This window comes from Myxine glutinosa, chromosome 2, assembly GCF_964187855.1.
Source record: "Myxine glutinosa chromosome 2, kmMyxGlut1.1, whole genome shotgun sequence".
Lineage (NCBI taxonomy): Eukaryota > Metazoa > Chordata > Myxini > Myxiniformes > Myxinidae > Myxine > Myxine glutinosa.
In genome coordinates, this window is record NC_136262.1 from 153,224,563 (window position 1) to 153,241,716 (window position 17,154).

Consider the following 17,154-nt stretch of genomic DNA (forward strand, 5'->3'; position numbering starts at 1 on the left):
AGAGTTTGTAGGTCATTAAAGAGATGTACAGGGGAGGGGAGGGTGGGTCAATTGAGATGGTGATGAGTCACCATTTTGAAGGAATGGAGAAGGTAACGGCATTGGACAAAGACAAGGAAGCAAATCAATATACAAGTGAAAAAAAACCACAAAGGAATAGATGAAAGTATACAGCTCCGATTTGAGCAGGATTAACAAGAGAAAAGATACCAGATGAGCAGGTGCTGATGGCGATGACAGAAGGAGTGATGGCCATATTTTGAGCAGTCAACGTGTAACAGGCCTTTCACAATAATGTTAATCAACCATGAGCTTTCAACAAAATTGTGAATGGTGTTGAAATGCTCAAAGAATGTCGAAAGTTACCTTTCATCGACTTTATAGTAGATTCTCAAGGAGCACAACATATATTTAAGCTATGGGCACAAATGTGAACGCTAATCCATTGATACCAGACACACGTGGATGCACGTCAGTCATATTACCCATTCAGATAACATTCAGAAAGTCACGTTACCATTTTAACACGAATATCTCCAACTTTTTTTTTTTTTTTGCAATACAAGATCGAGTGAAAGAGCTAACATTAATCACACAAAAAGGCAACCAACACATAACACACAAAATAAGGGGAGCGGACCACAAGATGGGGAGAAAGGGGGAACGACACAAACACAACATTTGAGAGCAAGGACATCGAGAGAAATGTGGGAGGGGGAGGGCTTGGGGAGAGGTGGGAGAGGTATAAAACACATCAACACTGCAAGGACTTCCAGGAAAGAAGTTGGAATTTCAATAAAAGTGCATCTGGGGTGAATTAGTGGGGGTAGAAAAGATCAAGGTTTTGCATGGGGAAGTTTTTATGATGGTTTTATGATGTTTTTATTTTTATGATGGTTTTAGAAGATTTTAGAAAATCCTCTCTATCTCTTTGCTGATGACTCCACTCTCTGCCACTCTATTCCTCATCCATCAGATCGGCAGTCTGCAGCCTCCTCACTCTCTGGACACATGGACAAAATCACAGACTGGTTAAACAGGTGGAACATGTCTTTCAATCCTGACAAATCTCTCACTCTTACAATGTCTCTCCGAAAAGACCAACTGGACAACCTCACTTCTGCCATCTGGTCTCACTATCTGCCATCTGGTCTCACTATCTGCCATGATCTTTCCTGGGAAAACCACATTTCCAAGCTGGCCTCCAAAGCCAGTCGCCGACTGGGCATCCTCCGTCATGCAAAGTCTTTCCTTGGCACACCTGAGCTCCTCATCACATGCAAGGCTTTCATCCGCAGCTCAATAGAATACTCAAATGGAATACAGCTCAAATGAATACGCCAGCTCTCTCTGTGCTCTGTCCTCCAAATATTCCTTCAGGTCGCACAAGATCTGCCAGCAACCGTCTTATGGTTAAATTGCCAAAATCAAGACTCTCTGCTCACCTTCTCTTTCATTCCTCTTTACTCCCACTTCTGGAACAAACTCCCCCACTCTCTTCAATCCCACTCCTCCCTCCAGGTCTTTAAAATAGCTGTTCACCACCATCTCTTATCTTCCCCCGTCCAAAACCTTGATCTTTTATACCCCCCCCCCCCCACCCCACCCCCGACCCCTTCCCATGCCTCCCTCCCACAAATCTCCCGATGTCCCTGTTCTCTGCTGTTGTGCTTGTGCGCTTCCCTCTCCCTCCTCATCGTGTCTCCCGCTCCCTTTATTGTATGTTTTGTGTCCGGTTTTTTTGTTTGTTTTTTTGTTATTGATGTTAGCTCTTACACGAGCCTTGATCTTGGATACAAAAACAAAATAATAATAATAATAATCAGTTCATCTTTGCATCATAATATATACTTATACCAAGTTTGGGCAAAATCCCATCGACGGTTCACAAGTTAGAACAGCAACAGATGTTTTCCTTAATGTGACCTCTGACCTCTTCATCCAAAAATGTAATCAGTTCACGTTTACATCATTGTAATACCTGTACCAAGTTTGATTTAAATCCCATCAGCTGTTCTCAAGTTATCATATTTTTACCTGACATGACCTCTGAACTTTGATCTGTTGATGCCACAAGCCAATCAGTTCATGTTTGTATCATAAACACGAATACCAGTGTTTGTTCAAAATCCCGTTACTGGTTCACGAGTTGGCGCAGCAACATAATTTTTACTTAACATGACCTGTGACCTTTGACGTCTTGATCCTGAAATTAAACAGTTAATCTTTACATCATTATACATACCTGTGCCAAGTTTGAATTAGATAGCTTCAGTCATTCTCAAGTTATAGACCTATCCCAGACTTTAACCTTTGACCTCTTGACGCCAAAATCAAATAATTTCATCTTTGCATCATAATACATTGTTGCATAAACTTTGGGCAGAATGACATCACTGGTTCACAAGTTATTGCGGTAACAGGATTTTTACCAAACATGACCTCTGACCTTTCACCCCGTGACCCCAAAATCTAATCAGTTAATCTTTACATCATTATACATACCTGCACCAAGTTTGACTAAGATCCCTTCAGCAGTTCTCAAGTTATCGCAGTAATGAAAGCCTATCACGGACGGACGGACGGACAACCTGAAACCATAATGCCTCCCGCGACTTCGATAACGGAGGCACAAAAAGTAAATCTAATGTCTTGCTTACCACCACCTCCGGCAGCTCGTACTCTTCAAAATCAGGTCTGCAATAACGACCATCACTGGAAGTGCTCTCATCGTCTTCACCATGACGGAGAGAAGATCCTGGAAAGAAGAAGCAAAATGGACATGAAACAGATATTGTGACAGAAAAAGATCAATGGACAGAATATCACGAAGTTCAGGTGTGTGTGCATTGTGGAAATAAGACATCAATTTCATAAATTAGTCTTCGTCTTCTTCTTTGCCAGCCAGGTGTTCACATACCATATCCCCTAGTAAGAGATCAAGGGCTCAGAACATGCAGAATTGGCCCAAGTCCTTGAGCAACTGTTTGGCTAGGCCTGACATCATCGTCGTGGATAAAGGCAGGAATTTGGAATTTGTCCAGAGTGCCAGTGATAGCTCCACTACTCTTGGTGAAGGTCACCATGTGATCTTTAACGCTCACCACCTCATGCCGGCACACGGGATACCCAGTTTAAGCACCATCTCACGTCATCCATCCTCATGACCATGATCTATATGAACCGCATTAACCCTTCCCAACCCAAACCAATCACTTGCTTCCTTTCAGCGTTTCCTCCACCTCAATGATCACGTCGTTTTACATTTTCATTGAAATTGATTTGCACTCTCACCATCATCTGGTACCGTCTACGATTCAGAGGTTGCTTCTTCAGGAACACCATTCAAATGTCTATCCAGCAGCTCGATCTTTAACTTCCTCATCTATTCCATCATCTTGTCTGTCCATTTTAATCCTTGCCTTCCTCCTCTTCCATCAACATTTCCAATCAGTATTGTTTTGTATTGGTTGAGGTGATTCTCAGCGTGGCCAAATATTACACATTGGGTCCCTCTGAACGATAGTTACACCTGTGACCGAGTGAAGCTGCTAAAACACTGCCATGGCATGACTGGAGAATCAAAACAAAAAGTTTGGAGCATTCACGGGAAAGATTGCTGTGATGAGAGGAAGTTGTTTGCGTCACTGTCGTGAGGAACAAGCAGCCACCACCGGCAAATTGGAAAATAAAGAAAACAACAACAAAACATTTTCAGGTCTCTCTTCTTGGACTTGTAAATAAGTGTATATTTTGTGAAAAGATAAATTCTCAAAACTCACCAGGAAGCAGCTCTTCATCAACAGAACCATTCGACACTTTATGCTCCGCATTCCTGCAGAAAACAGATTTTGTAAAGCTGTCGTTAAATAAATGTCACAAATAAGAAACAATAGCAGAATAAAAATGCCGTCAGGCAGGAGAAAATCAGCTGCATCGGTTCTTTGTGTTTTCTACATTCAGACAGAAACACCACCACTACACTGTGCTACCCTACCAAGTATCTTCATACCTGATATCTCTACTAACCTTCACTCTTTGATTCCTCTTTTCTCTTGCCTCTGGAACAAACTCCCCCACTCCCTTCAATCCCACTCCTCCCTCCAGGTCTTCAAAACAGCTGTTCACCACCATCTCTTATCTTCCCCCATCCAAAACCTTGATCTTTTCTGCCCCCGCTAATTCACCCCAGATCTACTTTTTTTGAAATTCCAACTTCTTTCCTAGAAGTCCTTGCAGTGTCCATATGGTTAATACCTCTCCCACAGCACTCTCCCTCCCACAGATCTCTCAATGTCCCTGCTCTCAAATGTTGTGTTTGTGTCCTTCCCCCTCTCTCCCCATCTTGTCTGCCGCTCCCCTTATTATATGTTTTATGTGTCAGTTTGACTTTTTGTGTGATTGTTAGCTCTTTCACGAGCCTCGATCTTGAATAAAAAATAATAATAAAAAAAGGAATTTAAGACAATATTTATCTGCTGGGTTTAGAGTAAAGAAAGTTAATAGAATTTTAGAATGTAAATAAAGTCATTGTTAAAAGACCTATATTGATGTTAATACAAAAAGGAGAACGGAAGCAAAAACATATTTTCAGAAGACTTTTACATATTAATCAATAATGCTGTATTTGGAAAAACTATGGAAAATGTTAGGAATGGACAAAACATAAGACTTGTTACATACCGGAAACAGGCATCTAAATTAATTAATAAACCAAGTTTTCAAAGGTTGGAGGTGTTTTCAGAGAACTTATTGTGCTTTTCATTTGAATAAAGAGAGCATTGAAATGGATAAACCTATTTATATGGGAACATCAATTATTGACTTGTCAAAGTTGTTAATGTATCACTACTTTTACAACAACTTAAAGAGGAGATATGTGGATGATATTAATCTACTTTTATGGATACAGAGTTTTATTTTGAAAATCAATACGGAAGATATTTATGAGGATATGTCTCAGGATGTTGATATTATGATACAAGCAATTATAAATCAGATAACAAACTATTCTCGACAAAGAATAAAAAGGTTATTGGAAAGTTTAAAGATGAATTGGGTGGAAAGATAATGAGTGAATTTGTAGGATTGAGAGCAAAGGCTTATGCTTATAAATATATTGATAATAATATTGACAAGTCAGGAGACGACGATGGTTCACGAGCGAGCGGTATTCAATGACAAAGGACGGACTATAAGCGAAACAGGCCCGGACTGGGGGGGTCGGGGGCCCACGTGGCAGGTGTCGGCCCCTGGATTGCGGTGTACATGCCTATTTACAAAGGGCCGCAATGCGCTGCATGCGCAGGCCTTTAAGAGCCAGCTGTACGTAATTGTGTCGGGTTTTGGCCTGGAAATGTCAAAACGAAGGTTCCTGACCTTGAAATGATAGAATATAATGTATAATCAGTTATGACGTTAGTTAGCTACACAATACCAAAAATTGGGTTCGATTCTGACAACTTTGAAAATTTGACCTTTGTGACCTTCAAAGGTCAAAGGTCGAAGATTCTGAAATTTGTTGGAAAACTTGTATTTCATGATGTATGTGATAATATAAAAACATGTATGACATTTCACCCTATCAGGAAGCGAAGAATGTAATAAAACCATCAAAAATCGACTTTTCTAAATTTTGTGACCTTGTGACCTTGACCTTGGGGCGAAAATGAAAAATCGAGCTCCGTGGGGCTAGACACGTGACATTGGCCTAACCAAATATCGAAACCCCTGTCAGATTCCACCAACTCCCTCGGAGAAGATGTAGCTTGAAATCGGTTACCCCCGAAAAAGACATCTTTTTCGGGCATGGCTCCGCCCACAATGGCGCAATACGCCCACTCTCGGCATGACACAACTAGATCATGATATCGACCTCCCACCCAAATTTCATCAAGATCGGATGATATCATCGGGTAGTTATGCTGCGGACAGACAGACACACAGACACACACCCATGACGAATATAGTGGTCACTCTGTTTGACAACTCGTGAACCAAAAATAGTGATAAAAAGTTAAAGGGGGAAAAGAAAAATGTAATCAAAGAAACAATAAACTTTGAACATTATTACAAATGTTTAACCTTTGAGAAAGAAGAGTACAGAAAAATGAATACAATAAGAAGTTATAAACATCAATTATTTTCAGAGGAGGTAAATAAGAAGGTATTGGGGGCTTTTGATGAGAGGTTTATTTTAGACAATGGAATTGACAGCCTCCCTAATGGTTATAAGTGTTAAGATAAGTATAAGTGTTAAGATAAGTATAAGTGTTGAGATAAACATGAGTTAAGATATTTAAAAGATAAGTATGAGTGTTAAGATATAAATATGAATTAGTTTAAAAAGGAAATGGGGGTGGGGGGGGGGTTAACGGGCTCCCCCCACCTTTTGTAGTGGCATACAAATGGTATAACCAGCAATAACCAAACCACAGAATGGAGAAAATCACATCCTTGGTATAAAAATGGAAAACGTACAACTCAGGGGGTTCTCAGACAAGAGCAACAAGAGAGGTTTATCATTTCATCTCTGCCTAACAAAGATACTTAAACCAAGAACCAAGTTCAAACATACTGTCACGTCCGTGGCCAGCCTTGGACCAGAGCAGTCTTGACCTTGGCCTTGGACCAGAGCAGTCTTGACCTTGGCCTTGGACCAGAGCAGTCTTGACCTTGGCCTTGGACCAGAGCAGTCTTGACCTTGGCCTTGGACCAGAGCAGTCTTGACCTTGGCCTTGGACCGGACCAGAGCAGTCTTGACCTTGGCCTTGGACCGGACCAAACCAGCCGACCAGTTAACTCCGAGGTGTATTTCGAAACTTGGCGGGATTATCGTTGGCGCGCGCGGGAAACGTTAAAGGCCTAATCTAGTCAGACGGTCTCCACGGGATTTTATTCCTCGACCCACAAAGGAGGAAACGAATACGACACAAAAGTGAAATGCAACAATAATGAATTTATTAAAATAAACAGGAAACGTTTATAAACGTTTTAGCTCTTTCAAGAGCCTCCATATTGTATAAAAATAAAAATATAAAAAAAGGCAAAATTAATGTTGAGGTTAAAAATAACCTATTATTCCTAATTTGAGATGTCTGCACTATTAAGATACACGAAACAGACAACGGGATGATTGAAGAAAATAAAAATAAAATGCACCCTTCGACGTGGCACTGAGCTCCGGTGTCGACGAGTACTTCGTTGGGATCGGTCGCTGAGACGACCACACGTCAAAACGCCCGAACAATGGCGCTGGTCGATGGCGCAGCGCACCGAGCAGTGCAGCAGGCGGCCAACGTTCCCCCGCTCCATCAACTTGGCAAAGGCTCCACAAAGCCACGAATGCTCTCTTTTTAGCGCACACGAGGAGAGCGACCGTCGACCACAAAGCGAGCATCAGAGAACTAGAAACTGCTTCTTCTTCCTCCTCCTCCACGATCCACGACCAACGCGACCGCAGCACCAGTTCGAGAGACAGCGACAGGAACAGGAAGGGACGCATACGCATCCTCCTTTTCCCCTTGCTGACGTCACTCCCTGACCAATCCTGACATCCCATTACATCATCCCATGGCTCCTCAACCAGTCACGAATCTCGGGGCGTGGTTTCTCCGTCTCGAGTCAGAGAGGTGGGTGGAGTCCAGCCATCCTTCGGGAATCGGGAATGTTTGGCTGGGTGGGGTTCCCTTGCCGATCGGAATGTCCGGTATACTGTCGGCTATTATGGTTGTTGTAATGGCGGCCCTTTTTGATGAAATAAAAACGAAGGGAACGACAACGGCACTCAGAAGAGAGCAAACCTCCGCCTGGTTGGCCATATCACTCAATGGTGATGAATCACTTAAACATAATACGAGCCGGATCGGGATCTTCACCAAAATTGAATTGATTCTTCCTGATCGCACACACAACCTGTCCAACAAGTTTCGTCCAAATCCATCCATAACTTTTTGAGATATCCTGCTATATATTCTTTTTGGCCCGATCTCCCAATGCAGTGGTGAAGAATCACTTTAAAAATTCGAGTAGCCGGATCCGAATCCTGATCTTAACCAAAATCTAACATTTCGTCCTTGTCACATACAGTACATTCAGAAAGTATTCAGACCCCTTCACTTTTTTCACATTTTGTTATGTTGCAGCCTTATGCTGAAATCGTTTAAATTCATTTTTTCCCTCATCAATCTGCACTCAATACCCCATAATGACAAAGAGATAACAGGATTTTAGAAAGTTTTGCAAATTTATTAAAAAGAAAAAACTGAAATATCACATTTACATAAGTATTCAGACCCTTTGCTTTGACACTTGAAATTTAGCTCAGGTGCCTCCCATTTCTCTTGATCATCTTTGAGATGTTTCTTCACCTCGATTGGAGTCCACCTGTGGTAAATTTAATTGATTGGACATGATTTGGAAAGGCACACACCTGTCTATATAAGGTCTCACAGCTGACAATGCATGTCAGAGCAAAAACCAAGCCATGAGGTGGAAGGAACTGCCTGCAGAGCTCAGAGACAGGATTGTGTCGAGGCACAGATCTGAGGAAACCTACAAAAAAAAATTCTGCTGCATTGAAGGTTCCCAAGAGCACAGTGGCCTCCACAATTCTTAAATAGAAGAAGTTTGGAACAACCAGGACTCTTTCTAGAGCTGGCCGTCCGGCCAAACTGAGCAATCGGGGGAGAAGGGCCTTGGTAAGGGAGGTGACCAAGAACCCGATGGTCACTCTGGCTGAGCTCCAGAGATCCTGTGTAGAGATGGGAGAAACTTCCAGAAGGACAACCATCACTTCAACACTCCACCGATCTGGGCTTAATGGCAGAGTGGCCAGAGGGAAGCCTCTCCTCAGTGAAAGACACATGAAAGCCCACTTGGAGTTTGCAAAAGAGCACCTAAAGGACTCTCAGACTGCGAGAAACATGATTCTGTGGTCTGATGAAATCAAGATTGAACTGTTTGGCTTCCGCCTAGCCACTCTGCCATAAAGCCCAGATCGGTGGAGTGTTGCAGTGATGGTTGTCCTTCTGGAAGTTTCTCCCATCTCCACACAGGATCTCTGGAGCTCAGCAAGAGTGACCTTCGGGTTCTTGATCACCTCTGTTACCAAGGCCCTTCTCCCCCGACTGCTCAGTTTGGCCGGGCGGCCAGCTCTAGAAAGAGTCCTGGTTGTTCCAAACTTCTTCCAATTAAGAATTATGGAGGCCGCTGTGCTCCTGGGAACGTTCAATGCAGCAGAAATTTTTTTTGTAGGCTTCCGCAGATCTGTGCCTCGACACAATCCTGTCTCTGAGCTCTGCAGGCAGTTACTTCGACCTCATGGCTTGGTTTTTGCTCTGATATGCATTGTCAGCTGTGAGACCTTATATAGACAGGTGTGTGCCTTTCCAAATCATGTCCAATCAATTAAATTTACCACAGGTGGACTCCAATCAAGGTGTAGAAACATCTCAAAGATGATCAAGAGAAATGGGAGGCACCTGAGCTAAATTTCAAGTGTCAGCAAAGGGTATGAATACTTATGTCAATGTGATATTTCAGTTTTTTCTTTTTAATAAATTTGCAAAACTTTATAAAATCCTGTTTTCTATTTGTCATTATGGGGTATCGAGTGTAGATTGATGAGGGTAAAAATGAATTTTAACAATTTCAGCATAAGGCTGCAACATAACAAAATGTGAAAAACGTGAAGGGGTCTGAATACTTTCTGGTTGCACTGTATGCTACATCTCTGCTAAATTTCGTCTGAATCCGTCCACAACTTTTTGAGATATTTTGTTCACAGATAAACGGAAAGACAAACAGACAGGGGTAAAAACATAACCTCCATCCACCTTTGGCAGCGGAGGTAAAAATCGCAGGATGCAATACATACTGGGAATTATTAATGTTGTGCCCTTTCTGACGAACATAAAACACCACCGTCTGTGTGGTGACACGTAAACACTCTTAACCTGAACATTTACCCTGCTTATGTACATTGAAGTTCTGCATCTTCGCGTCACAAGGTCCATGTTAATTAATACATTCCTACCTTTCCGATGAGATTCATCCTTAACCCCACAAACATAACAATATTAATTGTCAATATACTCGATGGTGATGAGTTCAAAAAGAAAATTCAGTTATTCCCTAAAATAGAACAAACAAACATTTGTTGGCTCTCTGTGTGAGTTTAAAGGAAATATGGGGGTCCATTGAGAAGTTAACCTTTGTTGATGGCTTCGATGGGGAAGGGAGAAATAGACAAATTATTTGAGGGATATGGGGTTTTGGCCAAATAGTTTTTCAATTCGAAATTTAGACAGTGTGATACGGGAAAAAATTAAATTTGGGTGTAAGGGGTGAGCGGCAGGGTGGGGAGGGGAAAGGAGAGGGGGCGCTTGTCGTAGGAAAATGTTGGTTTTGAGATAAGCGCCAAAATGGTAAAATGAGTGCAGCGAGTGAGCTATTTTGGTGATTGTCCCAAAACCAACATTTTCCTACTACTCACACCACCTCAACACCCAACACCTTCTCAAAGATAAGTACATGAACTGATTAATTCAATTCATGTGGCGTTAATTGAGAGAAAGCATTATGGGAGAAATGGCTTCCTCAAAGTTCCTTGTATTGGTTGACAGTATTGGTGGTATCTTTCGAATATAATATTGTACAAAGCACTTGGTGCGTCCTTTGTTATGGTTCAAATATTTGCAAACGAAGATTAATATTTTGATACATCTAGTTTAAGTGGTATTCAGTGTGTCACGTGTATCAATAAAAAGCTGAATGCCTCAACTCTGTGTTTACCTCAAAATATTGTCCCAAACCCATCTCTCTCTGTACCCACCTTACCCAGTCGTTCTCTCCTGACAAGGTGGAAAAGTTTCTGTCAAACCGAGACTCTGATTCTGCAACTGGACGAGACGGCATCAGCCTGCGGGACTTAAAATCCTGATCTGCCACTCTTTCACACCCTCTCTCTGTTCTCTTCACCCTCTCTTTTGCTCAAGGTCATTTGCCAGCATCAGCTTGGAAATCAGCCAACATCACCGCTTCACTTTTTTTTTTTTTTTGTATACAAGATCGAGGCTCGTGAAAGAGCTAACATTAATCACACAAAGAGTCAAACCGACACACAAAACACAAAAAACAAGGGGAGCGGCAGACAAGGTGAGGAGAGAGGGGGAAGGACACATACAAAACATTTGAGAGCAGGGACATCGGGAGGACTTGGGGGGAGGTGGGAGAGGTATAAAACATATGAACACTGCAAGGAATCTGGGGCGAATTAGCGGGAGTAGAAAAGATCAAGGTTTTGGATGGGGGAAGATAAGAGATGGTGGTGAACAGCTGTTTTAAAGACCTGGAGGGAGGAGTGGGATTGAAGGGAGTGGGGGAGTTTGTTCCAGAGGCGGGAGGAAAGGGGAATGAAAGAGTGAAGGTGAGCAGCGAGCCTCTATTTTGGCAGTTTAACCATAAGAGTGTTGCAGGCAGATCTTGTGCGACCTGAAGGAATATTGGGGGGACAGAGCACAGAGAGAGCTGGGGGAGCAAGGCCGGAGAGGAGTCGGTAGAAGACAGAAAGACCACCAACCTGCCTGCGGTGAGTGAGCGAAAGGCCCTCGGAGTTAACTTCATTGCAGGAGATTCCAATGATTCTGAAAGCTTTGGCCTCAACAGCATGAAGCCGAGCTGGGTGTGAGACAGGAGCACCAGCCCAGAGGGAAGAACAGTATTCCATTGAGCTGCGGATGAAAGCCTTGTATGTGGTGAGGAGCTCAGGTGTGCCAAGGAAGGACTTCGCACGACGGAGGATGCCCAGTCGGCGAATGGCTTTGGAGGCCAGCTTGGAAATGTGGTTTTCCCAAGAAAGATCATGGCAGATAATGAGACCCAAAAGCTTGAGCGACAGAACTTCTTGGACAGGATTGTTGAGAAAGTAGATGGGAGGGTTTTCCAGTCGGTCCTTTCGGAGAGACATTGTAAGAGTGTGAGATTTGTCAGGATTGAAAGACATGTTCCACTTTTTGACCAGTCTGTGATTTTGTCCAGGTCTGCAGACAGTGAGGAGGCTGCAGACTGCCGATCTGAGGGATGAGGAATGAGCGGCAGATAGTGGAGTCATCAGCAGAGAGATAGAGAGGATATTCCAGAGAGTCGGAGAGATCATTGATGAAGACCAGAAATAGCACAGGGGCCAAAACACTACCTTGGGGAACTCCAGCCAGAACAGGAAGGGGAGATGAGAGAAATCCATTCAGGGCCACACGTTGCCTACGACCAGAGAGGAAGTCAGCAAGCCATGAGTGGAGACTTCCATGGATACCATAGGAGGAGAGTTTGGTGAGCAGAGCTGGGCGCCAGACCGTATCGAAGGCACATGATATGTCAAGTGAGACAGCTCTGATTTCCTGTTTGGCATTGAGGACCTCCATCCATTGTTGAGACAGCAGAAGCAACATGTCCAGAGTAGAATGACCTGGTCTGAATCCAAATTGATGATCGGAGATCAAGCCATTGCAGAAGAGGAAGGATTTGATATCCGAAGTAATGATGGATTCCATGACTTTGCTGATAATTGGAAGCAGGCTGATCGGTCTGTAGTTGCAAGGATCTGTTTTTGCACCTTTTTGTGGAAAGCGGTAATGTTTGCTGATTTCCAAGATGCTGGCAGATGACCTTGAGCAAAAGAGAGGGTGAAAAGAACAGAGAGAGAGGGTGAGATAGAGTGGCAGAGCAGGATTTTAGGACCCGTGGGCTGATGCCGTCTGGTCCAGTTGCAGAATCAGAGTCGAGGTTTGATAAAAACTTCTCCACATTGTCAGGAGAGAAGGACACAGAGTCCAGGAGCAGTTGGGTTCGACTGGGAAAGGTGGGAACGGAGAGAGGCATTCGGCTTTGTCACGTGCGGAGTCAACTGTGTAGCCATTTGAGGTCTGGGAACAAACACCAGAAACGGATTTGACCAGACGCCACCAGGATTTGGAGGAAGGAGACAGGTTTGAGAGTTCAATCTTGAGAGTGGAGAGATAGTGCTTCCTGGCACTCCTGAGGTTAGACACACACTTGTTTCGAGCTTCGTGGAAGGAACTGACATTGCCTTCAGTTGGATTTGCCTTCCAAGAGGCAAAGGCAAGTTGTTTCAGGGCAACTGCCTCACCACAACTTCCAGTGTACCATGGACGGGAGGAAGGGTAAGACAACTGAAGACGAGATGTGATAAATCTGTGCATGAGAGAGAGCAGTTTGCTTTGGAAGAATTCCCAGGAAGAATTGATGTCAGAGGCAGTAGAGATGGGAGACCAGTCCAGATGATTGATGGCTGCTTGCAGACCGTGCCAGTCGGCCTGAGTGAAATGCCAGACTCATCGGTGCTGAGGGGGCTCTCTGAGAATGGCCAGAGAGATGTCCACTTTAACAAGCACATAATCAGAAGAACCGATTGGAGCAGAAGAAGAGCAGCAGACATTTGCAGGGAAGTTAGTCATAACCAAGTCCAGAAGAGAAGATACTCCATTGACTGAGATCCGGGTCGGGAAATTGACAGATTGTGTCAGTCCAAATGAGTCGCAGAAGTCCTTTGCTGAGGTGCCATGGCTGGTGAGAGATGAACCCACACCCAGCCAGCTGGCATGATGACAGTTTACGTCGCCACATATGAGAAAGAGAGAGTTTGGATGAGTTGATAGAAGTTGGTCCATGTTGTCCGACAGCGAAATGTAAATGGAGTCATCACTGTTTGGAGGACGGTACAGAACACATATGAACAAAAGGTGGGAGCAGAGAGGAAGCCATAGCCACAGGTACTCCTGGGGGTGGGGTCGAAAGAGGGCAGTGCAGGGAGAGTGAGGAAGATAATTTTTGATAAAGATAGCCACCCCACCACCAGGTCAAGGTAAGGCAGACATAAGAAAGGTGCGAAAACAGATCCTTGCAACTACAGACCAATCAGCCTGCACTCAATTATCAGCATAGTCATGGAATCCATCATTGCTTCGGATATCAAATCCTTCCTCTTCTCCAATGGCTTGATCTCTGATCATCAATTTGGATTCAGACCAGGTCACTCTACTCTAGACGTGCTGCTTCTGCTGTCTCAACAATGGATGGAGGTCCTCAATGCCAAACAGGAAATTAGAGCTGTCTCCCTTGACATATCACGTGCCTTCGATACGGTCTGGCACCCCGCTCTGCTTACCAAACTCTCCTCCTATGGTATCCATTGAAACCTCCACGCATGGCTTGCAAACTTCCTTTCTGGTCGCAGTCAACGTGTGGCCCTGAATGGAATTCTCTCATCTCCTCTTCCTGTTCAGGCTGGAGTTCCCAAAGGCAGTGTTCTGGTCCCTGTGCTGTTTTCTGGTCTTCATCAATGACCTCTCCGACTCTCTGGGAAATTATCTCTTTCTATTTGCTGATGACTCCACTCTCTGCCGCTCCATACCTCATCCCTCAGATCGGAAGTCTGCAGCCTCGTCAATCTCTGCAGACCTGGACAAAATCACAGACTGGTCAAACAAGTGGAACACGTCCTTCAATCCTGACAAATCTCACACTCTCACTATGTCTCTCCAAAAAGACCATCAGGACAACCCTCCCATCTACTTTCTGAACAATCCTCTCAAAGAAGTTCTGTCACTCAAGCTTTTGGGTCTCACTATCTGCCATGATCTTTCCTGGGAAAACCACATTTCCAAGCTGGCCTCCAAAGCCAGTTGCCAACAGGGAATCCTCCGTCGTGCAAAGTCCTTCCTTGGCACACCTGAGCTCCTCCCCACATAAAAGGCTTTCATCCGTAGATCAATGGAACACTGCTCTCCCCTCTGGGCTGGTGTTCCTGCCTCACACCTGGCTCGGCTTCACACTGTTGAAACCAAAGCTTTCAGAATCATTAGAATCTCCCACGATGAAGCCAACTCCGAGGGCCTTTCACTCGCTCACGACAGGCAAGTAGGTGGTCTTTCTGTCTTCTTCAGACTCCTCTCCGGCCTTGCTCCCCCAGATGTCTGTGCTCTGTCCCCACAAATATTCCTTCAGGTCGCACAAGATCTGTTAGCATCCCTCTCTGGTGAAACTGCCATAAATAAAGACTCTCTGCTCACCTTCACTCTTTCATTCCTCTTTTCTCCCACCTCTGCAACAAACTCCCTCACTCTCTTCAGTCCCATTCCTCCCTCCAGGTCTTTAAAACAGCTGTTCACCACCAGTGTACATTTGTTTCATACCTCTCCCACCCCCTCCCCTTCCCCTGCCCCCCCTCCCACAGATCTCCCGATGTCCCTGTTCTCTACTGTTGTACTTGTGTGCTTCCCTCTCTCTCCCCATCTTGTCTCCCACTCCTTTTATTTTATGTTTTATGTGTCCATTTATGTTTCTTTGTGATTAATGTTGGCTCTTACACGAGCCTCGATCTTGTATACAAAATGATAATAATAATAATAATAATAATAATAATTCACATCCCTCTCTTCAGATCAAGTATCTCCTGATGCTTCTCATTTGCACTTCTCGATAGACATTCATGTCACTTTTAACGTTCTCTTCTTCGTCAGATACCTCTCCCTTATTTTGGAGTCTTGCTGTGGGAACAGTTGTAGCAGTGGGAACAGGTGTAGGTCAAGATTTTCACGAATCGCTTGACCAATCAACCTCGACTTGGACAAAATCACAGACTGGGCAAACAAGTGGAACATGTCCTTCAATCCTGACAAATCTCACACTCTTACGATGTCTCTCCGAAAAGACCGACTGGACAACCCTCCCATCCACTTTCTGAATAATCCTCTCCAAGAAGTTCCGTCACTCAAGCTTTTGGGGCTCACTATCTGCCATGATCTTTCCTGGGAAAACCACATTTCAAATCTGGCCTCCAAAGCCAGTCGCCGCCTGGGCATCCTCAGTCGTGCGAAGTCCTTCCTTCGCACACCTGAGCTCCTCACCACATACAAGGCTTTCATCCGCAGCTCAATGGAATACTGCTCTCCCCTCTGGGCTGGTGCTCCTGCCTCACACCTAGCTCGTCTTCACGCTGTTGAAACCAAAGCGTTCAGAATCATTGGAATCTCCCGCGATGAAGCTAACTCCAAGGGCCTTTCACTCACTCACCGCAGGCAGGTTGGTGGTCTTTCCGTCTTCTACCGACTCCTCTCTGGCCTTGCCCCCCCCCCCAGCTCTCTCTGGGCTCTGTCCCCCAAATATTCCTGCAGGTCGCACAAGATCTGCCTGCAACCCTCTTATGGTTAAACTGCCAAAATCAAGACACTCTGCTCACCTTCACTCCTTCTTTCCTCTTTTCTCCCGCCTCTGGAACAAACTCCCTCACTCTCTTCAATCCCACTCCACCCTCCAGGTCTTTAAAACAGCTGTTCACCACCATCTCTTATCTTCCCCCATCCAAAACCTTGATCTTTTCTACCCCTGCTAATTTCACCCCAAATCCACTTTTTTTAAATACCAACTTCTGTCCTGGAAGTCCTTGGTGTCCTTGTGTTTTATGCTTCTCCCACCCCCCGCACCCCCCTTCCCACGCCTCCTCCCCCCAAGGCCTTCCCTCCCACACATCTCCCTGCTCTCAAATGTAATGTTTGTGTGCTTCCCCTTCTCTCCCCATCTTGTCTTCCGCTCCCTCTTTTTATATATCTTGTTTGTCTGGTTGATTTGTTTGTGAAATAAATGTTAGCTCTTTCACGAGCTTCGATTCAGTATACAAAAAATAAAAATAAAAAAAAATATCGTTTTGTTGACTGGCAGGAATTTATCATTTGTTCAGGGTACTGGCAATAATTTGTCAACTCTTTACAAGAGACATGCCAGCTCAGTTTAAACAACTCAGTGGAATCCTTCAGCCCTGAAACTTCCAAACAATGGTACAGAAAATATTTCAAGAGCAAAATGTGATGGAGATACGACAGGGAGAGCTTGAATTTCCTGAAAGGAATACCATTTCCATTGCGCGCAAGTTTCATGTCGGGACATTCCAAAGGGATATTTTCTCATACTTACACGTCATGTGCAATGTCACCACCGCACTTGTTCTTTTTATGTGTTGTAAACTTTTGCCTAGGTTGAAAAAGATTGAAATGTTAGCTTCTTGTACATTTGTTGTGGTGGATATAGTCAAAAAGAAGTTAAAAAAGTCAAGAGGAGGAAAACAAAATTATTTACTTC

General features: G+C 44.1%; 1 protein-coding gene across 1 annotated transcript in view; it reads right to left on the bottom strand.

Moving 5' to 3' along the window:
• The window catches only part of LOC144890811 (disabled homolog 2-interacting protein-like), a gene marked incomplete at its 3' end in the record, with an annotated part of 32,801 nt that extends 25,291 nt beyond the window's left edge, over nt 1-7,510 (bottom strand). Inside the window, exons 1-2 of the mRNA XM_078772650.1 lie at nt 7,162-7,510; nt 2,661-2,758 (exon numbers count right to left, since the gene is read on the bottom strand). Coding sequence (XP_078628776.1) covers nt 2,661-2,758; nt 7,162-7,510 — 447 coding nt within the window. The remainder of the gene's footprint in view (nt 1-2,660; nt 2,759-7,161) is intronic.
• Nucleotides 7,511-17,154: the final 9,644 nt, after the last annotated feature.